Below are 24,152 nucleotides of genomic sequence, written 5' to 3' on the forward strand. Positions count from 1 at the left end.
TAACCAACAAAGAAAAGCAAATTCAATTTTGGCACTTCTTGCAGACAGTGTTTCATACATTCCGGGGACAATAGGAAAAAAAATCCCTAAACCCCCTTTCGCCTAAAGATCCTTTCTACCCCAAACAGGCAGTTTCATGCCAGATCTCAGTAGGGAGTTTCATTTTCTCAAGTCCTCGGCTCTAGATACACGAGGAATAAGTTACTTTAATAGATTGGTTTCACTTTTATAGTTCTTTGACCCCATTTGGGGAATTCAAACATTAGTTTCATTAATGTCATGGAGTAGGTGTGTTGTCAAGGTCTTTGCTCCCTAGAGAACACCTCATGTTACCATGTATAAAAGGAGTTAATTACTACCTCATGTTTGGAGATCTGTTCTCTCATAAGTTTTTAGAATTTTCACGCATCGAACAGCTGACTGTGAATGCTCCACCTTTAAAGTGGATTTTTTCTGCCTATTTCTTTGTTTCATCAGGACCAAATCCTCCCAAAATATTCAAATGGTAAGAAATAGATCAGATGATGAACAAACCATGATTAAAGCTTGGAGGGAATTGGTTTCAGTTTGACAGAAACTATCCGGCCTATGGAGACATTCACTGTTCAGTATCTCCCTTGTACCACACAGCAGAAGGTTGAAGTGATCTGAAATTTCTTCTCTGCACAAAACAACATGTCATCATTCTCATGGAGATCTCCTAATGTGGGTAATAAATGTGCATTTCCTGAGTACCCAAGCCACTGAAATTAGAGAAAAAACAAGGCCATTTTCCTGATAGGGGCATTCTTTGCTAATAGAAATGCTAAATCATTTAGCATTTAGCTAAATGATTCTGAGATAATTTGTGACTGTTACAAGCAGGAGGATTCTGTTTCTAATTGTCTTGCTTTTAAATATGTGGCATGCCAACCAAAGTCTCCTATGACTTTGTAGCAGATTTTTTAATATTGTATTGCTTGTAGGCTGATAGAGTAAAAGCTTTTTTTACAGGAGTAAAAGGAGCAACTATTCATATGCCACAGATATTGGAAATAAAAGCATAAAAAAGTAAAGATGTGGCAGGGACTGAAGGAGTGAGAAGGAATGGAAAAACTACTGATGTAAGAAATCAAAACCAGACTGTTGCTGAAGGAAATTTGGATCAGAAAACAAAACATAAGAGCGTGAACACCATCCAACGATCCCGGCTACAGATAACCACTCATCAAAGTCCCCTGGAAACAAGTCCCCAGCCCCCATCCAGGTTTGGGAAGCTAGACTGTCGACTGGAGGAAGGGTCAATGTTTTTCTTTCTATTTTCTAATATCGCTGAATGGTAATGATGTGATCAGTGTGTTCTGAAGGAATTAGGACAGACAGTTCATGGTTAGGCAAGGGGACGCTAGCCCTGACTCCAGAGCAATCACTCTGTTCACTGCATTAATAAACTGGTGGGAGAAGAAGGTGTTATGGAGACGCAACCCAGCATTATTTTCAACCCCACCTTTGTGCTACGGAGACTGACTTTTCCACTTCAAACGATGAAAAACTACCTCTGACATGAAAACTGTGGTATTTTCTATACCTTGGAGATGCTTTTAGGGTTAATAAAAGTCTACGGGAATGAAAGGATGCAATACGGTGGGGGTGAAAGTGCTTAATATTTGTAAGAAATGCAAGATTAACCACAGGCTTGAAATTCAGGGCCTTGTTGAATAAAATGCCTATAAAGCCTCCATGCCGGTCCTTCCTGCCCAGTTAGGAATTCACCCCAGAGAAACATCAAATAACTTCAGCTTGAGAATATACATTCCACAACAGTGAAATTCATTGCCTTTATAGTCTACAACATCCAATTGCTGAAAACACATTGGATATTAGCTAAGAAAACATCCATTTTTTATTAGTTTAGTCAGAAGTCAGTATGAAGTCAGTCGACACCATGATTTCACTGGATACAAAAATAAAGAGAACACATCTGATTCAGAAGTATCCGTTCCACACGTTGCTACACTCAGGTAAGCGAGTACCAATTTATTTTCTTGGCTATTGTACTGGTATGTGAAACTTTTTCATTCTACCATATTTCCAGAGCACTGGAAAACTTGAGCCCAAAACATGTCTCTGGACTAATTCAATCATTGCAAATGATTGACCGATCGCAAATGCGTTTTCATATAAAGCACAGCTTCACGGTAGACTAGCTCGCGAAGGCTAGTTCGTGGTTCACCTCGTCAGCCCGATCCTTTTGTACATAAGTGCACTGTTCCACAAGAGCTTAGAAAGTCTGAAAAAAAAAATAGGTCTGCTAGCTGATATCTACCAACACGCAAGAAAAGGTTCATTTGCCAAATACCACTGCCCCAACCCCCCAAGAAAGTTACATCACAAAGGACATTTTCTGACAGTATCAATCACTCATCTGAAAAACAGAAGAAACGGAAATTAATACGATTTAAGAGGGGGCTTAGGTTTTATCTGACTACCACTGTAGAAACACAGAACCTCAGCAGATTGCAGACATGCAGAATCAGCGCTAGATAGGAAAGGGTTAACAAAACGAATATAGCAGAAATCAACAGACCTCCAAAATCAGCCTCTTATTGAAACCAAATTACTCCCTCAAGGCAACCAGTAGCTACAAAGGAAAAAACAGCGATTTAGTATCCTTGGCCCATAGGAGGAATACACTGAGTTTGAAGACATTAGTGTATGTGTTACAAGCTCAATGGACTAAGGAAGTTTTAAATCGTCACAGTATCTCTCTCGCCTTTCAAAAGTATCGTATGATCAATGCACTTAACTTAAAGCTTCGGGTTTGAACAACTTCAGTTAGACTTAAAAGAAAAAAACACACAACATACTTCCAGGAGTGCAAATTGCTTCTTATTAAATACTTCAGTTACACAAATGCCATATGTTCTTAAATGCACTAATCTTTTTCTGCTGAATTATCTCCACCGAGACACCCATTGCCGGCAATGGATGTGATCAGAACTGCCAGCTCAAGTTAAAATGCAACGGTAGAAATTTTGCAGTTTTTTGTTTCCCTTTCCAGAAGGCCTGGTTCACTTGTACAAACTCATTGTCGGACTCTGATACATGCACATGTAGGCGTCACAAAGCAGCCTCCGGGCACATCCTTGGATTCTTCTGGAGTCCAGGGAATGCAGTTCTTCCACAGACATTTTCAGGTATTCTCCTACTTCTGGGCACGGGGTCACCTGAGGAATGTTGAAGCCATTCTGACCACCTGGGAAAAACAAGAGTTTCTGCTGGTCACGTAGGGGTTCGTACACTCTGACACATCTCCACTGTGGCTAATGCCGGGGCAAGATGAGCCCACAAAGACGGTCTGATCCTGGGAACGTCTCTAGCGAGACAGTCTGCTGAGCTTAACTGATACCCTCACTTGACAGACCTCCAACTTCCCCAACTTTTCCGCAATTTTACGAGGTCTCCAGAACATTTTTCTGCATTGCCGTAACAACGCATGAGGTTTAAGTGGGGGGGGAAAGAAAAAAGACTTGGCTCGCCGGCACACTTTGTGATGGGATACAACTTGGGGATCTTTTGAAGACTGTTTAGGGGCTGCTCTTTGGGCTCTTGATGGGCGGGAAGGGAGAGGATGGTGGGACTCAATGAGGGATTTTAGAAGACAGGTTTTAGAGGCAGATCCTCGATAATCAGCATGAAAATCAACTTTAAAAATATCCCTGGGAACCTAGCAAGTGGAACGATAATCAATCAGTCATTGGCATTTATTGAGTGGATTGTGCACAGCACTGTACTAAACATCTGAAAGACTGCAGAGGGCAAGCAGACACATTCCCTGCCTTATTTTAAGATAGAAGAATATGCCTCATATTCCAACCCAGAATGACTGGCTCCTCAAAAGTAGTGCCCTTTCCAAAACAAAAGCAATAATCCTCCAAGAGTCAGTCGCAACCTGGCTTTTTTGTTCCAACAGTATTTCTTAAGAGCTATGTCCAGGCACTGTTCTATGCACTGGGGCAGATACAAGCTAATCAGGTAGGACACAGCCCATGTCCCACGTGGGATTCACAGTCTTAATCCCCACTTTACAGATGAGGTAAATGAGGCACAGAGAAGTTAAACTGACTTGCCCAAGGTCATACAGCAGACAAGTGGTGGAGCCGGCTTTTAGATCTCTGTCCTCTAGGCACACTGCTCCCTAATTTATATTAATTTAATTGATTAATTTAGACTTAATCTATATTAGGCCAAGTCACCTTTCCAGTAGGCCCTATTTCAAGCTGAATAGAGAAACGGTCCCAAACTGAAAACAAAAAAGAGCACTTTATACCATCCCGATCGGCCATGCTATCGAAGAAGAGCCAGGCAGAGTCATCCCTCCCATACTTGACGAAAGCAACGTAGTGACTGGTTTCTATGCAGAGAACCGCAAATAGTTCCATCTTCTGGCAGGGGATGCAGCCGTGTCTCCAGTCCCAGTCAGGGAGGTCTTTGGGAAGCGACACGGGGTTGAATTTATGAGTCTGCCTCTTGGGATGAAGGTGAACCTGCAAGAGAGTCAGGTCAAGAAAAGAGGTTAAATAAGCAGTGCCTCCTGAATTGAGGGCCTTCCCATCCTAGGTGGAAGCTGACAACATTGCCAGGTGGTCAGGGGGTGATCAATCAGTCAACAGAATTTATTGGGCTCGTACTCTGTTCAGAGCACAAGCGCTTGGGAGAGCACAACTGAACAGAGTTGGTGACTTTGGGCAAGTCACTTGACTTCCCTGTGCCTCAGTTACCTCATCTGTAAAATGGGGATGAAGACTGAGAGCCCCACGTTGGACAATCTGATCACCTTGTATCCTCCCCAACGCTTAGAACAGTGCTTTGCACATAGTAAGCGCTTAATAAATGCCATCATCTTTATTATTATTATTATTAGACATGATCCCTGCATTCACCCACCTCAGGAGGGTGTCTCTAAACTCAATGTGGACAGGGAACATGTCTATCCGCTCTGTTATATTGTACTCTCCTAAGTGCTTTGTACAGGTCTCTGCACGCAGTAAGCATTCAATAAATGCCATCGATTGATTTTGTCCCCGGGAAGGGCTCCCTTGGGCTTCAGGAGTGGCCCACACCCCGAAGTCCTCCAGGCTCTCTGATGAGTGTCCCTCTTTACTACTTATCCCAGGGAGCTCTGGTGCGTGGGTTGTTGGGAATCCAGTCTTTTCCTCACTGATCTTGAGCTCACTCCAAAGAAGTAAAAGGCTCTAAGTGATCCACTGAAGTCGATGCCTCATAAGCACTTAGTACAGTGCTCTGCACAGAGTGAGTGCTCAATAAATATGATTGAATGAATGAATCTGCCAAGTCTCACAGGGGTCGGGGTAGAATGAGGTTTATGATTTTAGGGAAGCAGCATGGCCCAGTGGATGGAGTACGGACTTGGGACTCGGAAGGACCTGGGTTCTAATCCCAGCTCCACCACCTGTCTGCCGTGTGACCTCAGGCAAGTCACTTCATTTCTCTCTGCCTCAGTTACCTCATCTGGAAAATGGGGATTAAGACCGTGAGCCCCCATGTGGGACATGGACTGCACCTAAAAGTGATTAGCTTGCATCTATCTCAGCGCTTAGAACAGTGCCTGGCATAAAGTAAACACTTAACAAATGCCTTAAAAAAATGTCTTGGTTTGGCTGGAACATTCATTCATTCATTCAATTGTATTTATTGAGTGCTTACTGCGTGCAGAGCACTGTACTAAGTACTTGGGAGAGAACAATATGTTCCAGATATCTTTAGGCAGTCTAAGACATTTCAGAAAAACATACAAAATAACTTCTTGTGGGACTGACCTGGCTAAACTGGTCAGCCCACCTTGCTCCAACTTTCAATCACTCTTGCTTCCCTTTGAATGCTTGGATTTTTGTACTTGGGGTTGGACTGGTCTCAATACATAGTTTAGGGCCCACGGCATGCTGGGACCTGTAGTACAATAACCTCATTGGTTCCACCTTTCACCCAAATCCTGTCTCGGCCCTCTTGCCAACTTCCACGATTGCCAAGTGTAAAGGGGAAATTGGTCAGAGTCCCCAAGTATTTAACAAAAATCACTATGGTCGACTTAAAAAACCTCTGATCCTTTCCCGACAAATTCAGAAGGTCTTTATTTTTCACAACCTGAACTCTGTTTCTGATTGAAGCAATTCTTATCCTTAGTTATCCAGTACAAGACATACACAACGTCAGTATTATTTACTTCTAGGATAATGTGGACAACTTACTCTCCAAGAGAGTGGGCTAAACCCAACTTACTTGTGTGTTGCAGGTTTTACAAAACTGCTTGATTTTTCCAGCGGAGATATCAGGATCATCATAGCATTCTCTGCATTCATACATGGCAAGCCCTCCACATATACGACACTGTCTGGGAGCTACATTTTTGTTAAATGAAAAAAAAAATTAATGCCTTTGTTTCATTAGAAAGAGGAAAAAGTTACCTTTGATAGACCAGTGTTTGTGTGCTCGATACTTTCGGTTTAGACATACTGGTTCCCAGGTTAAGCCACGGGAAGCCAACGTGAGCACTTTCACACTTACTGTCCTCAAGTAAATCTGTTATATTTAATTCCAGAGAGGGAAAAATTTTCTTGAACAATTTGAAGTCTTTTCCAAATCGAGGCATCTGAATGATCAGACAAGATGGTGCCTTAAAAAACAAAACAAAAAAACCTGATTCAGATTTCCATTAGAGACATAGGCCAAAAATGAACTTTCTCAAGACAACCAGGGTGTCACCAGCAGTCAACTGAAAGCTTAATAATCCAAACATCTACCAAACATCTTCCTAGTTAAATGTGTAATTTTGAGATGCTTCCTTGTCTAGCCACAAATATTTAAACTACCAAAGGAGCTGGGTGGACCTTGGTTTTTTGCACAGATGGACAGATACCCACAGTTAGGCAGTTAGACCATCTTCTCTGAATTAGGAGGCAGCAAGTTTAAAGGGGCCATTTTACACAGACATCCTATTTTGCTCGTTATGATATATAAATTCCCATGAAATGGTGGGCTCTTTGGAAATCTACAGCACAGAACTTGCCATCCCCTGAGAACACTACATCTAATTTTTAACAAATAGGGGCACTGGCTGTTAATGCTTAACTAAACATTCTTTCAAAAATGAATGCAGTAAAAAATCAACCACAAGCATCTATGGCGATTAGTGTCGTGGAGTCAGCAGATTTTTCAGAGAAAGAAATCATTATTTCATTTTCTCTTCAACCAAAGGAACTTAAGATGATTTTTCTGTTTTACTTGTCCTCTTTAACTAAAAAAACCCCCAAAACAACAAAAAAAAACAACCCAGTAAAACTGCCTCCTGGTTTGTTTAGATAATGTGCTTGGATAAAATGCTCAGAACTAAGCTTTGCATCGAGAGACCCTGGTTCTACTTAACAGAACATAAAATGCCCTTTGGTTTCCACTACTCTAAATTATTTGACAATTATCGTTAAACTTTGTGTTTTCCCTTTGGCACACAGATCTATAGCTCCCAGTCTTAACAGGAAGGCATTTTCCATTCTTCAAATCCGTTCATCACAACAGAAAGAACATTTCCTATGGTTACATTATTCCCGGTCTACAGATGACATCGAAACATAGTCATCCCCTTGAAAAATCTAGAGAGAGACCTAGATTCCACTGCTTGGAAGCCAGAAACATTTACAAAAACAACACAATGAACAGCGGACACTAACCTCGGCAAATTTCAAGCTACTGTTGATGAAAGACCATTCTAATAACTGTTGGATGGTAGGGACTCCAACTTTCTCATTTTTTTCCATAAAAATCTGATAGAAGTAACAATCTTGTACCTTCTGACCAGCTGACCTAAAGGGCCCAGAATAATCTTTTTTAAAACTCGTGAAAAACGCGACTTCCTGAATGGCTATATCACAACATGGGGCTGCTCAGAAAGTAACTATGAAGCCAAAAATTCTATAAAAACTGTCCAGACCTCATCGACATTCTTCTTTAATTTAACTTTTGCAGACAGCCCAAGAAACAGTTTGAGAGAGGACTATTTGGGCCAAATTTGCTCAGATCAGAATTAAAATTTAGAAATAAAGTGTTCATTTTCAAGTTAAAATGTTAGGCTACAAGAGAGACAAGAATAATGAAATAGGGCTGACAGCTGTCAGACATTGTGCTTACATAATGGTGTTATTTCAAAAAGAAAAAATAGGTAAGACAAAGGATCTGATGGAAAAAAATAAAATTACGGAATTCCTTAGATGGAAGAATTTCTGATCATTAACACTGCTAAGGGTTTGTGGGTTTGTTTGGTTTTTTTCCAAATATGTCTTGTTTAAACTGAAGGTAAAAGCAATTGCGCCTGGAATCACTGGTCTGCATTATCACAGGGTAACATCAATAAATAGTCTTAAAATTTAGTGGTATGTAAAGTTTCAGAACTTTCACTTGAACTGTCTAAATTATTTGCCATGTACAGATTTATGGAGTTTTATTTAAAATCAAATTTCTAATGAAATTAATACTATCTAACTTTTCTCCAGGCAAAAAAAATTAAATCAAATAGCTGATATTTGTTATAAAATGATAGAAATCCAGCTAATTTAAAAGCTACAAAATTAATACTTGAAGTCAGTGATGGATGAAAGAGAACATTTTTGGAGAAATGGATTTATAATAAGATTCTAAAAGGTCCATTAACTTGCTCCATTGAAAATGTGAATATAATTTAATAAGATAATGTTCTGCAATAATCTCTGTTTCTAGGTAGAAAATAACACAGAACTTCATATTTTGGGGTTATTTGTCTAGAGAAGCTGTGAACTGAAACCAATTTAGCTTATATTGTTGAGGGTCATAATAAGTAATAGTGAGATAACGTAAATTTTAAAATAATTTCCATTGGGATGTTGGCAATTAAATACTGTAAGCTTTTTGAACTCAAAGGACTGTGTCTTTTAGTTCTGTGTGGATTTATAATTGACAATTGCCTATTAAAGTGTTCTGCAAACAGTACATGCACAATAACTGCTACTGATTTTGCTGAAAAATAGATATGTATATATTTTGCATATATGTTTTAACAACATTAAGAAAAACTGTAGTTTTACCTTATTTTTAACAATGGCTCTACCCTTAGAATATGATGAAACAAGATATTTAAGAATTCTTCTGGATCTATGTGAAAAAGATATTCACATATTAGGGAGGTCATTAGTCATACGATTCAACCAACAAAAATCTTACTATAAAAATGTTTACTTTGAAGAGTTTTGTACTGAGTGCATTTTTATAGCAAATAAATGTTGCTTCATTTTCGGAATAAATCTCACCAATTTTCCCTAGGGTAGAAATAGAGATTACTAAAAAACTACAAAAGAACACTAATCTAGTATAAAAACAATGAATCGTGTAAATAGTATTTTATTACATAGTGATTCCTGATTAATTTAACATATACTTATTACATTTCAACTGCCAATCATTTTACTAATACTTATGAGAATAATCTGTCACCTTTTTCCTCAGAGGTAAATCCTGACGCAGCCTCAACTTTCTCAAGTATTTTTCTCAGCTTCATTATTTTTGTGGCACACACATATCCATATCTATATTAGAAGAAATCTGTTATTTTAAAATAACATTTACCTTCAGATACCCTCACCCACAAATTATAGGCTTTTTCCCCCACAACTTAACCATGGTTATAAATTACTCTTCTTATGAGATCACTAAATTACTCCAAGTTACATTACGAGTTTTCTTTCCGGGAGGGAGGGCAGGGGGAGAAGTGGCACTTCTAAATATTCCAGAATCAGCATTATTTCTTATTTACCATATTAGTATCTTAACTATATTGTGGTTACATGATGAAAGAAAAAGGCTTTTTTTTTTTTTAGTTTGGCTTATGGAAATGGGAGACGAATGAATCCCAGTTGGCTGGGGTGATTGTCCATGCTAAGTCACCAAGGTATATTTCTTGAAAAATAAATAAATTGCATTCTGTCATGTGGCTACGCACCCATATTACACAGACAAAACTGAACCATGTTAATGTAGAGCCACAGCAATAGTTCTGGATATGCCTGATGTGAAAATACGGGAAGACAAATCCAGACACATGCCCAGTTACCTTATAAGTGACCAATATAGCTAAGTTTATCATGATCACCAAGCAAGCATGGTTATGCAGGAACAGATCTATCAAACCTATAGATTAAAAAAATGCAACCTATGACATCACGATTCCACTAACACTTTTTGAACACTTAGGCCATTTTTGGTAGCTCATATGAGATTTGATTTTGAGGTTTGGTTTGTTTTTTTTTTTAAACATAACCATGTTATATGTTACAGGAATTCTTTTTATTCAAGGTATCACAACATTCTGATGACCCCTCTTCATCAGTACCTTTGACTCAAACAAATTATTTGGAAAAACCTTCACAAATGAGAAAAATATCCCCAAGTTTGAACACATTCGTCTTGCTTTTCCAGTAGAAAAGTTTGCAAGGGAGGGTCCCTAGAGAGCTTGATTTCCATTTGCCAGTTGCAGTGATTTTTAAAACTACAGAGATGCCAAATTCCAATTTGGGAGGTTTAAGAGATAGGCTGGGATGGGCTCCCACCTCCCCTACCCCACTTGTCGAAAGCTTTCTCTAGGTGTGTCCTGCCATTTGTGCTTCTGCCAGTTCAGATGGTTTCCTCCAGCCAAAGAGAGACATGTTTATATTTCCTGCTCAAGGAAATGGAAAAGTTTTTCTTTTAAAGGGATATAAATATGCTCTTTTTAGGCAAGAAACTTATAATAAAACAAACCTCATCTGTTTCTCATATAGGAATTCACAGGTAGCTGCTAAACAAACAACCATTTTCCCCATGCCTCTTTACTTTAAGTTAAATTAAATTTCAGGAATTAAGATATGTCAATTTGACATGTCTGCTTCACGCTGACACCATTTCGAATGGTAAAACATATACTGTATGCTGACAGACAATTTGGGAGTCCTAAGCATTCCTGCAGTATTTTTATTAATCCAGTGTCATTACTGAACTGCAAAGTATTCCACAGAGACTGCTTAAATCATTAAATGGCATCACAAGTGCTTGTCACTTTGCTGGATTTACATAAACGATTTTAAAAGTAATAGTAAAAAGAGCAGTTATGCTAGAAGGACTAGAGAATTGCAATCTGTTCATTTCATGGCACAATGGAATGAGGCAACTCAAATAACTGAACAATTTTCCTCCTTAGAATATGCAGCTGGATGACACCCGAAGATCTACAATCCGATTACATTTCAGACTGGACTGTAAACTCTTTGAGGGCAGGGAACTCTGTCATGCTTCTGCTGTATTTGTCCAAGCACTTAGTGTGGTATTTTACACTCAGTTGTGTTCCATGAATATACTGATTGATTGATGGTTGTTTCAACTTACATTCTGAGGGGGTTTACAATTTCTGTCCTCAGTAGTTCTTGTGTTTCACTGTAATATTCCACATCATTCTTTTCTTTAGGTCTAAGTAAGACTGTGTCCAAAACAGAGCTGAAAGAAAATAAGCTGAAAAACAAAGGACAAAAAATGGCCACAATTCTCACCTTGAAGATATAACAAAATGGGAAGCCAACCTCAAATACGAGCGTCAAAGCGGAGAAAGAGAAAACACAGTAGAGGTGCCCTCTGACCCCAGACTATTTCCACCTGGCGGGGTTGGGGCAGAATTTTATTATCATTATTATTATTATTAATAATATATCAGTGCCAGTCCACTGATCGCCAGGTGTAAGGGTCGGAAAGCTTACAGTCGCAATCCTTGGGCTGTGAGTCCAATCTGGGTTTTTCTCATGTTTCAAGGAACTCTAAAACCCCTAAAGATCTTCCAAGGAACCAACCAGGAACTCTTAACAAGTCTGTTCACCTGGGCAGTGAGGAAATGGAAGGAAGGTATCAGAACAAGAACTATTTGGAGAAGCAGCATGGCTCAGTGGAAAGAGCCCAGGCTTGGGAGTCAGAAGTCATGGGTTCTAATCCCAGCTCTGCCACTTGTCAGCTGTGTGACTTTGGGCAAGTCACTTCATTTCTCTGGGCCTCAGTTATCTCATCTGAAAAATGGGGATTAAAACTGTGAGCCCAATGTGGGACAACCTGATTATCTTGTACCCCCCCCCCCCCCCAACCCCGGCAGAACAGTGAGCGCTTGACAAATGCCATCATTATTATTATTATTATTATTATTATTAGTTGAATCAGGTGAAAGCTTAAGCCTGATAGGGCAAAAAGGTTAAAAAAAATCGCTGCCTTTGTGTCAGGAGGAGGAGAAACCTGGAAAAACTTTCCCAAAAAGGTCAACAAAATAACAGATCCAAAGCCAAAAGTTTGAGAATCACTTTCCTCCGTTGAAGCCTAATTTACAGGGTATATCTGGCTCCCCTTTCATTCCTCTAGTTCACATCAAAGAACCAATCAAAATTAGGGGAAGAAATCACCTGCTAGTAAAGAATTGGTTTATTTAAACCATTGTGTTCAATATAATGCGTACACAAAAGTCACAATGCTCTCATCTTTGGAATGGAAAGTTTGAGTCCACCCCTCCTTCCCAAAACATTCACTATCCAGTAGGGGGCTTCAGGCTACAATGTTTTACAAACGCACAAGGAAAATGACAACTTTGAGCAAGCATAGAAATGATTTCTCTCCATTAGCTGCTTCTCCTCTGACTTCAACTTTCCATCCTCTTCTCTGATGCCATCATTTTAAACTTACCAGAATAAGGTGGAGTCCAAGTAACAGGAGTTGTAATGACCCTGGATACCTTTCTTCTTGCCAATCATGACCTCTAACCCCTCTTTTTCCATTCTTGGAGGGGTGTTCTCTTCCACCACTTCACTCAAGTAACCCCCAAAAGCTGAAAATTATATTACACATACACAAGAAAAAATATTAAAAACACTTGGAAGATTTGCTTCCACGCCCATTTCTACCCATTTATAAAAATGACATTTTTGATATTTTATTGCATTACAGTTCAGTGCTGAAATTATATTTCTAAAGCTAATACCAAGCTTTTCATTTTTGTGATTTTAGCTAAGGTTACAAAACCTACAGTATCATTTTTTTTTCAAGTTTTACAATTTAAAATACAGTTAACCTCAAACTTAGGGTCATTACTCTATTGACACATGTTTACCCCATACACGTTTCAGCAAACCTTTTTTATTTGGACCTCAAAATGTGTGTCATTTTTTAAATATTTCCAAAGCAGAAATAGCTGTTTCAGTTTTGCACTGAAAAGAGTTTGTTTGCTTGTCAGTTTTTTCTTTGTGGAGGAGGGGGCAGGATAGTTAATGTAGTTATGACCTCCAGCACATTTTTCTACCAAAAAAGGTCCCAGAGCTACTGATTATAGGACTTGAGCAGGTTTATGATGCAGGAAGCAGGAGGGGTAAGGCTCCTCAATACCTGTGTATTTTCTCCCAGTGTTTAGTACAGTGCTCAGCCCGCAGTAAGCGCTTAACAAATGCTATTACTATTAAGTAGGGTTGAACCCCGAGACAACTACGAAAGAGGTTTTGTTGGGCAGTGGGATTCTTTAACGAATCTCCATTTATCTTTGCCCCTTCTACGTGTTTGCTCTCCTGCTAACTCTGCTGAAGCTTCCTCAACCCCTAGGATGCGCTTTCCTCTTCTGAATCCAAATAAACATGTTGGCAAACATTTCCACAGATGAGATTCTGCTTACACATTTCTCCCTGGTCCACTACAATCTGCTTTCTAGTCAGAACCCCTCAAGGGCCTCAGTGGTTGCTGGATGAAAAGAGGTGCCATGACAATTGAACCTCTGAGAGGGTCTAAACATTTTCAAATGCGTGTTTAGCCACAATGAAAAACAGAAAATCCAACACTTTAAATTCATCTGCATAAATGCTTGGAAGGGGACTTCACTTTTCAGGATCGATTTAGCTTCAGTTCCCTGCTCTGCCAGATTTCTGGGAGGAATTGCATGTGGACACAGTAGCATTTATTTATAAGGGGAGAGAGGTGCCATTTACTACAGTGCTGAGATGGCTTCCAGAAGATTCTTTGTACCAATTCATGTACCTGCCAAGCGAAGTAAACATCAAAGAAAGAACAATCTTCAACTCCAGACAGGACTCGATACTTATGAAAAAAAAACAGATAGAGTCCATGACCTGGGATGATGATTCGCATCTTATGAAACACGTAAGATTTTCCGCCCACCCTTTCCTAACTTATAATGGAAGGAACCATATCTCACTTTAATTCTCTTTAAACCCAATGACAAGATATTTAACAGACTCCAAACCCTTGGGCTAAACCCTTCTTGTCCGAGGGATTTCTTGCCCAAAGACTTGAGACTGGAAACCGGCACAGTTCCAAGTGGGTTAAGAGCGAAGAAGAAGAAATAAAAAAAGGAAAACGAAAAATAAAAAGGAGGCAGATACCTAATGAGTTGCAGCGTTCGATCTGGTTGGAAACGGGCTGTAGGGATGCAAATCTGGAATCTGGCCTGCAGCTCTTGAGTTTAACAAACAGTGCCTTCTTCAGGGCACAAGTGAAATATCGAGTCCCTCTAAATGTGCCATCAGTGCAACCTGCGCATTCGTCCTCCTACAAAAGGAATGCTTGGAGGTAGAATTGATTACATGTCTCTCTCTATTACTGCTATTTACCGAGTAGGGGCCCCGGATCAGTCATTTGGTGAACCACTGGCTACTATGTGCCCACCAACTCAGTTATAGAGCTCACCCAAGCGCTTAGTACAGTGCCCTGCACCCACTAAGCCCTCAATAAATATCACTGTTTGATTGATTCATCAGCCCTGGGCCGACAACCCCATGAAAATGGAAGTTTCAAGGCCTTATAGCTCGGCTATGGGCTGCACTTTGGCCAGGAAGGAAATCCTGTAAGAAATGACTGATTTGTTTAGGCTTAGGTCTTTATGTTAAACATAATATTTACAGACTCACTATCCTCCTGTCAAAATAATGACATGAAACTTCCCCTGCTTCACTCTATTTCACCTCCCCCTTCTACTCCAAACCAGGAAGTTGGATATCCATTTCTCCGAGGAGAAAATTAACATTAATAGGATTCACTAACAAGAACCACCCCAGAACCAGTTTGTGACACATTTTATCCAGGGGAAAAAGTACAAGAACCACCTCAAAACAAGCTTATAATACAGGTTATCAAAGGGGAAAAGTACAGAGGAGGGTTGAAATAAGTCATTTCTACCATTTCAGCACTCATAATTAGATTCTAACCTAAAAGCTATTTAGGTACTTCTAAACACAGGATACTGAACCAAGTTTTCTAAACTGATGGCTAAATTATGATAAATGGGCATTTAAAGCATTCTGCATTTACATACATTCTGAGCTTACTCTTCCGCCCATAAATGTACAAAGGAATCATTTATCAAGTCTGAAAGACAGCTGGCCAAAATGAGACCATCTTTCCCTTTTTCATCTGTTCTCTGAGTCACAGGAAAGGTAACAGACCCGATTCCTCTCTAACGCAGTGTGCTAAACAGTACCCTGGGGCTCATCACAAAGAGTTACTTTCACAGTTAAACAACTGACTCCTTCATTTTCCAGCGGGATCGCTATCTCATCACCTAAGATTCATAAAATGGGTATGAACCCAACCTCCACTTGAGTAATTTCTCTTCTTCCCTGGAGACATTCCCCTCAACATTTCTGCACCAACTATGTGCACGACCTCCTGTAGCATTCCAATCAATCAATGTTTTTGACTGAGTGCTTACTGAGTACAAAGCATTTTACTGAGCATTTAGTATGTAATTATCAAGTATGATACAAGTATTCATTCATTCAATCGTATTTACCGAGCGCAGACCACTGCACTAATAACAGCTTTCGAACCAAACACTTACACACATATCAACTAACAAGCACACAATTGACATTCACCGTGTTCCCTCTTCCTATCTGTAAATTATTTTAAATGTCTTATCTGCCCCACTAGAATGTCAGCTAAATGTACTCTCCCAAGCCCTAAGTGCAATCCTCTGCCTACAGGAGGTGCTTAATAAATTCCACTGATTGATTAAACTAAAAAAACAATGAGAATAGATGTCACTGTGCAGGCTACCAAAGGGGAGTCCTATGCTCATGAGGTGAATTACAGAACCTTGAATAAAAGTCTGTCTTTTGGTCAGCACTGACTGCCTCATCTGCATATTGACACCTGCATCTTTTTGACAAATGAGGCTCCCCATTCAAAACAGACGGTGAAAGAATACTGTATAAGCAGTGTCACAATTCATACCAGTTCTAATCCAGCTAATACTTCATTTAATCCTGGTGGCTGCCCAATCCAACGGATCACACCGAAGAACGGAGGATTCTCTTTCACTTCGGCCAGCGAGCCGACTTCGAGACCGTGGACGTTACTGGAGGCCACGGCCATAGAGGGGGTCTCTTGGATGGGCGTGGTGTTTAGCTCCCCAATTACCGACTGGACGGACAGAGAGAGGGGATTGTGTCCAATGCTTCCATTGGTGCTGGGCATCTTGGTTAAGCTGAATGGCAAAGAGTGAAATCTGTTCTCACTGGGTAGGGAGTTGGTGGGAGTAGGTTGCAGAGGTGGCGAGCACTGCCCGAAGTCAAGAGATGTTTCTGTAAGGGATTTTGCGGGGTCTTCAGCAACTGTGGGGGAGACAGAGAGAGAGACAGAGAAAGAGAGAAAGAGAGAGAGAGAAACTTTTAATGAAAAAAGTATTAAAACTTCTCACCTGCTCCTCCAAAATAAGCAGCAGGACCAAGTGGAAAGCGCACAGACCTGGGAGACCCAGGACCTGGGTTCTAAGCCCCATTCCTGCTGCGTGACCTTGGGCAAATCACTTAACTTCTCTGTGCCTGTTTCCTCATTTGTAAAATGGGGATTTGATACCTATTCTCCACCCAGTTCTGACTGTGAGCCCCAAGTGTCTGACCTGATTATCTTCTATCTACTCCAGTGCTTAGTTCAGTGCTCTGCAAAGAGCAAGTACTCAAATAACAATAATAATAATGATAATAATAATAATGGCATTTGTTAAGTGCTTACTATGTGTCCAGCACTGTTCTTCATACAAGTTAATCAGATGGGACCCAGTCCCTGTCCTACTTGGGGCTCACAGTCTGAACTGGATGGAGAACAAGCATTTTACAAATGAGGAAACAGAGGCACAGAGAAGTTCAGTGACTTGCCCAAGTCACGCGTAGGCTGAGTAAACCCAGGAATGACCCTGTCCATTTCATTATTTTAGGCGCAGTTCGTCATTTCATGAAATTAGGACCCTAAATTTGACATGCATCAGTAGGATCTACCTGGGAAATTCCAGAGTATTCTACCAAGAAGTAAAAACTGTTCATCTCAGAAACAGGAAGATACCCTCGAAATTTTAGCACCAAGATGAAGTAGAATTTCTGTTTCGCCACTGCTAGAACCTATGACTTTATTGTTTTTTTAAAAGATATGATCTGGAAAAAATATCATTGCATTCTTCAAAAGAGAAATTGAAAAATGACAATTATGATCTGCCTGTCACCTACTGTTGGTGTTAAATAAATGGCTTGTGGACTAAGTTGTAAATAAATCATGATTAATCAGTGTAGTGCTATATAAAGGTTGCTAGAACTAGGTGAACTGAAAGTACTAAAATACTATTTATAAATTTATTACAAGGTCCACAAGCTCCTGACTAACTTTGACTACAAATCAGCTCTTTCAGGGGAAGAAGCTCGACCTGACAAATCTCAAAAGGTTTGCACAGGGGCTGAGATTAGAACTTTCCAAAGTTCGTTTCCTTTTGAAACACAGTCAGATCTGATTTACCCATCATTCCAGTGAACATTTGAGAAATGTCATTTCACTTATAAATTTGGGGTAGATGACAGTTGGGTGACTCATGAACGAACTGGTTTTGCCTTAATCATATGCCATCAGTAGAGGTTCTGGGTTTATATTCACTCTGCGCAGAGAATTACTTCACGTGCTTGACTGTAGCAATTGCAAACCTAGAAGGGCTGGAGGAGGCCTTTCAGGGGCTGATGCCACTCTGGAGGTTTGTGTGAGGCAATAAATGTAGCCAAACTATTTAGCAGGCAAGGGGATTGAGTTCTTTTGGACAAAAAAAAAACGCTCATCACAATGGAGGCGTCCCCAGGACACTGCTTCAGTCAATCAATCATATTTATTACGCGCTTACCGCATGCAGAGCACTGTACTAAGGGCCTGGGAGGGTACACTATAACAGAGTTGGAAGACACGTTCACTGCCCATAATGAGTTTACAGTCTAGAGTCCAGACTATCTAGTAAGCCCACTCCTGGGAGTTCCTTGAGGGCACAGGGATCGTGCCTTCCAACTCTGTCATACTGTACTCTCCCAAGCACTTAGTACAGTGCTCTGCGCAGAAGAGGTACTTAATAAATAACAATTATAATAATGATGGTATTCGTTAAGTGCTTACTATGTATCAAGCACTGTTTTAAGCTCTGGGGTAGATACGAGTTAATCGGATGGGATACAGTCCCTGTCCCACGTGGGGATCACAGTCTAGGAAGGAGGGAGATAGGAGTGATTTCTCCCAGTACAGCAGCCAAAAACAGCCAGGTAACTGAGTAAGTGGACCAGGGTCTGCTCGTCACTGAGACTCCACAGTACAATAGTGGAAAGTACTGGTTTGGTACTGGTTTTACCTCTTCCAGAAAATAGAAAGAACAACAACAAAAAAGGCACAGAAATTTGCTTTTAGTGGAAATGTTTGGGTTTAGTGGCAACTTACCTTTTCCTAAACAATTAAGCTAAAGGGAGAGAGAAAGACTGCATATGCACAACATTACCAAATTCCCCCTCAAGGGCTCAAATAAAAAGAAAGTCGGATTACAGCGACAGAAACACGAATGCAGAAACTCGGCTGGCTGGCTATTTTGGTGATGAAAAATGAAAAACTACGGCATTGCTCAAGCTCCTCGTATTCAGGCAATGTGACCACCAATTCTGTTATATTGGACTCTCCCAAGCACTTAGTACATTGTTCCGCTCACAGTAAGTGCTCAATTAATACCACTGATTGACTGATTTTCCTTTGAGATGTACAGGGCAGAAGCAGAAGACTGCCTGGGGCTGGGGCTCATCAGTCTGGTTTTCGGAGTGGCCTCCAGTTGGTGAGGCCCACACCTCCCTATTTCAGGCCTCCTTGGGCTGCCCACTAGAAGGCCTTAAGCAAGGTTAACCAACTCTTCAAGGAAGACTAACGCTGTGGTACTACCCCACAGCCTTCGTGAGGGATGGTGAGCCCATGCACAAAGTTCCTGTGCTGCCCCTGGGATATTTCCCAGGCCTCAGGAGAGCAGCCATGTTCAGGGCCCTGCTCTCAGCTGTCCGTGCACCCCTTCCCAGGATGCTCTGGACCCACGCAGTGCTCTAATGACTGGGACCGCATTAACAGAAAGACATGTTTAATTCTAAATTACCTTCATCGATATACCATGTACTTTTGGGTTTGGTTTGTGGTTGGGAATCAACCGAAGATCCATTTAAGTTGTAAAATAATTCAGATCTGCTTCTGCTTCCAGGGTCTGAGGTAGATCCTGGGGAACAGGAGAGGAACTTGCTTTGAAATCCAGGTTTTTGACAAAGAAAAAACAACAACAACAACAACATGCAAACACAGAAAACAACCAAGGAAACTACTAATAGATTTACACACACACACAACATCTGTTTTCCTGATTTCGGTTTAGAAGTTTGGTTACCATTTTGGTAATGCCAAAAAGAGTCTTCAGCCCAAGTGTCAATATGAGAAAATTTGAAAGAAAAATCCAGTCAGTACTATTTCATAAAGCAACACTCCAAAATTACTTCTTCCACATAACTTTGAGGGTCAAAGCCACCTATTCTCAATCTTAGATCCAGATATTGTATTGTGTGGCAGTTACGTATCCCTATGAGGTATGTAAACTATCTCCTCACATTGTTAGACTGGTACTGTGTCTACCCCAGCACTTAATACAGGGCCTGGCCGGGAGAAAGTACTCAATAAATATCACAATTATTCTTATCCTAAAAGCTGTAGGGCTACAGGTGAATAAATATTCACAAACTGTTCGGGAATTTGCAGCCCTTTAAGGGGAAGGTCTCAAATTCCTGGCTTAGAAGATTGTGTTACCCCCCTGAAAAAAAGAGGACACTACTTCCGCTTCAACCTTTCCTCAGAGAATGTCCGTGGAGAGTCAAGGGAGCAATCCCAACTCTGGAATCTAGCCAGGAGCTACCCTTTCTGCTAAATTAGCCGGCGAGTGCTCCAGATTGCTCAAATTTAGGTAAAGGATGGTTCCTGTAAAGTAGAGACTGGTGCACTGGGAATAGCACAATTCATCTCCTATTTTAAGATTAGATAGCCAGCAGATAATATTTTGGTGAAGGTTGGTGTTGAATAAATATTACTAGTCTTACTGCAAATGATCATAATAAATAATTAAGTTCTTTGTTAAGTGCTTACTAAGTGCCAAGCACCGTTCTAAGTACTGGGGTAGATACAAGATTATCAATAGGGACCCAGTCCCTGTCCCACCTGGGGCTCATAATCCAAGTAGGATGGAGTAGGGCTTAATCCCCATTTCACAGAGAAAGAAACTGAGGCCACGAGAGGTTAAGTGACTTGACCAAGGTCACCCAGCACTGAAGTGGTGGAGCTGGGATTAGAACCCCGGTCCTCTAATTCCCTGGCCTGTGCTCTTTCCAGAAGGTCACGCGGCTTCGTCAACTACTGGGCCATCTATAAATCGGGGGCTTAAAGATTAAAAGCAGTTTTCCACCACTGCGGGGGAGGAGGTTCCATCTCCTGAAACCTCCGACCCCAGGCTCAGCAAATGAGCCGGAGATGAGGCCAAATAGGCTCCAGCAATTCAATCGGTGTTTCCTGGTTTTGTATAGGCTGACCACAAGTCTACCCTTCCCAGAGATGGGAATGGACAGTGGTGAGCTCCTGGACTGGGAAACAGGTGGAAGAATGTGTTCTTCTCTTGCACTGGAAGCCCACAGTACAGGGCTTGGGCTGAGTGGCTTCAACTGAGCCAGGGCCTGTAGTGGTGTGGGAGCTGGGTCTAGGGGAGGGGGTGGCAATCCTGCATGGCTCAAAGGTCAATGCTCTGCCCAACTTCCAACCACCCCTCAACACGGTGGTTCTCAGAGGGCGAAGGTGCCAACAGTCTCCATCAAACTCGCATCCAGTAAAGAACGAGGGAAGGGGCTATCTCTCTTTCTCTTACTGTCTCTCTCTCCCTCCCTCACAACTGAAGGTGAATTATAGCACCTTGGGAGTTGAGCGGGAAGCAGGGAGAGAGGCTCTTTCACCCTCAGGAGCTCAGACAGGACACCTGGTTCCATGTTTACATATCGGCCTCGCAAATTACCGAGAACCAGCAACCCAGGGCCCCAAAGAAACCGGCAGTGAGCAAGAAAGAATCTTATTTATGAAGAGGCCATGAAGAGCTTATAAAAGGTTAACTCATTCCTGGCTTCCTCCATTCGACTCATCGGAATTCCCTGTCCAGCAACCAAAGATTTCACTCCATCAAACTGTACCTGAGGCCTTTGGTTTACTGTGACTGGATAACCCTTTATCCCCAACACCTCTTGACGTAAAGGCAAGTTTGGGAGGTCTTCTTTCTTGGGTCACACTTTCTGAAATATGACAAATACTTTTTTCAAACTTGCATTTAGTTTGATATTTCAAATTCAGATTATTGCAGAGGAATCAAAACTGTACACTCCCTCTTCAATACCTGGACCTGCAGCCCAATCTACTCATCCCCACTGAATCTCTCTTATGCTCTGGGAAAACGGCGGCGAGCTGTTTGTGGGCAGGGAACAATATCTACCAGCTCTGTTATTTCGTACTCTCCCAGGTGCTTTGTATCGTGCTCGACTCGCAGTAAGTGCTCAAAAATGCCATTGATAAATAGCGTTGATTGATCTTGCCGGGAGCAGAAACCACCATAAGGTTAGACCACCAGTCCCACTTTGCCACCATATTGGCCTTCATACCTTCATCCATACACATTCTCGAGGCACTGGGGTAGATACAAGTTAATCAGATTGGATGCAATCCATGTCCCACATGGAGCTCCCAGTCTTAATCCTCATTTGACAGATGAGGTAACTGAGGCCCAGAGAAGTTAAATGACTTGCCCAAGGTCACACAGAAGACAAATGGAGGAGGCGGAATTAGAACCCAGATCCTTCTGACTCCCAGGCCCATGTTGTATCCACTAGGCCGCACTGCTTCTCATCCCTCACATGAAACTGCTCCTAGAGGTCCTTATGCTAGCTGGGGATCGGGGAAAGAGTCAGTGGGAAGAGGAATAAAAGACAGTCTCCCTCTCCACTTTTTCAGTTTATGTAATCATGTCTCTGTGGACCTATATCGGTCCATTTTTCCCATTGGAAGGATTGTAAAAAATGCATAAATGTGCCTATGTATACATAGATGCTTAAAAAATGCATCTATTATTCAGAACACTTTTTTTAATTCCGGAATGAATAACGCTAATTTAACAGTGGAGAATATATCCAAAATTAAATCACATATATACTTAATGAAGCCTAAAAAGTAGAAAGGAAAGTTAAAGCAAAATAATCACCTAGCCAAAATTTTCAAATGCCTTCTTGAATAGGACCTAAAGAATTTGGCCAGACCGACTTGAGTTCAAAGGTCCACGCAAAGCCATCAGGCTAGTCCACGCAAAGCCATCAGGCTACACAGAAATTGGACAGTTGGACATACACAAGGTCTAGAAGGGAAAGCCAATGTAGAAAAGAATTAAACATTTTTCGTAACATTAAGGAACCATACCTGCTAATGATGACATTCAGAAACAAAGATTTCAACCCAATGTGGATTGTTGGTGACGTAAAAGAGATGTTCAATTTTATAACTGAACAACTAGCTCTGCCGTTTAAATTAAATTAAGAAGAAATTACAGTGATTTCAAAGGCTAGATAAAAGGACTTATAACCATTTTTCATAGGAAAAAAGTCTTCAGGTAAAATTATATGCTAAAATATAAATGTTTTTAGGAAAATCAAAGTGCAGAATTATTTTATCCATTTGAAATTCCACAAGTGAAAAGGTGTCAACTTACGGATTCACTGAAGAAGAAACACATGCTAAGGATCTGAACAAAACAAGAAAGAAAATGCCCTAAACTCCACCAATGAGATGCACAGGTCTTCGTGGACACAAGTAACCTTGGTGGGAAAAATTCTTACCTGAGAGTCTCAGATCACCCTAGAGGGTCCCAAAAGTCCATCTCCCCGATAAAGCTACACATGGACAGAGAGAGCCCCTACCATTAAGCCCACCAGAATACAAGTCCTCTTACTATTATTCAAACCTACTAAAAAGCCACACTCCCAGAGACACGACACACATTCACCCGATGGGAAAGCTGACCGCTAGAGGTGGTAATCGTGGGGATTGTGGAAGAGATTGCTGCTGCTTCTCTCTTTTCCTCTGGACGGAGACTAATCCTTTTGGGGTGGGGGGAGAGAGAGGCAGGGGGGGGTTGCCTTAACAGTCTCAGCAGGTGGCAATGGCAGTCAGTAACCCCCAAGAAGCCAAATATAGGCGCGGCTCATGTGTCCGACATTTGAATCCCAAAGAAAACACGACCGTAACTTTTATTAAAATTCAGAGCTGAGCCTTCACCATGGAATTCAAGAGCTTTAAAAAGAAGAAATCGAAAACGGCAAGGAGCAAATGCTACCCCAGTGCTTAGAACAGTGCTTGGCACATAGGAAGTGCCTAACAAGTACCATAATAATAATAATGATAATAATGCCCGTGTGCCAGCTGATTCTTTCTGGCTAATTGCCACTGAATACCTTCTCAGATCTACATTTCAAGCCGTACTGGAAGAGAGACTGAAATACAGATGATGCAGAGCCCTGAACTAAAAAAATAATAATAATACTTAAAATCTTTCTTCTCTATTTGTCAGGCCACAAGCCGTGGAGAACGATATTGATTGTACACGAGCTAAGCTTCATGTGTTGGGGATTCTTTTCTGCTTTACACTGTGATGGAACAAACGATGACTCCAGCCCACTGAAACT

The 24,152-nt window shown here is 41.1% G+C and overlaps 1 protein-coding gene across 5 annotated transcripts in view; it reads right to left on the minus strand.

Moving 5' to 3' along the window:
• Positions 1–1,694: 1,694 nt before the first annotated feature.
• The window catches only part of CYLD (CYLD lysine 63 deubiquitinase), a 50,105-nt gene continuing 27,647 nt past the window's right edge, over positions 1,695–24,152 (minus strand). For 3 of the 5 annotated variants that reach the window (XM_038753659.1, XM_038753658.1, XM_038753660.1), the window contains 13 exons: positions 21,621–21,719; positions 19,508–19,624; positions 16,315–16,694; positions 14,466–14,631; positions 12,766–12,907; positions 11,440–11,562; positions 9,517–9,608; positions 9,111–9,177; positions 7,725–7,857; positions 6,565–6,673; positions 6,280–6,398; positions 4,310–4,526; positions 1,716–3,235 (listed from right to left, as the gene is read on the minus strand). In XM_038753659.1, coding sequence (XP_038609587.1) covers positions 3,051–3,235; positions 4,310–4,526; positions 6,280–6,398; positions 6,565–6,673; positions 7,725–7,857; positions 9,111–9,177; positions 9,517–9,608; positions 11,440–11,562; positions 12,766–12,907; positions 14,466–14,631; positions 16,315–16,694; positions 19,508–19,624; positions 21,621–21,719 — 1,949 coding nt within the window. In that variant the 3' untranslated portion in view covers positions 1,716–3,050. Of the gene's footprint in view, positions 3,236–4,309; positions 4,527–6,279; positions 6,399–6,564; positions 6,674–7,724; positions 7,858–9,110; positions 9,178–9,516; positions 9,609–11,439; positions 11,563–12,765; positions 12,908–14,465; positions 14,632–16,314; positions 16,695–19,507; positions 19,625–21,620; positions 21,720–24,152 lie in introns of all 5 variants that reach the window. The other 2 variants (XM_038753661.1, XM_038753662.1) reach the window with 2 other exon arrangements.

This window comes from Tachyglossus aculeatus, chromosome 11 (assembly GCF_015852505.1).
Source record: "Tachyglossus aculeatus isolate mTacAcu1 chromosome 11, mTacAcu1.pri, whole genome shotgun sequence".
Classification (NCBI taxonomy): domain Eukaryota; kingdom Metazoa; phylum Chordata; class Mammalia; order Monotremata; family Tachyglossidae; genus Tachyglossus; species Tachyglossus aculeatus.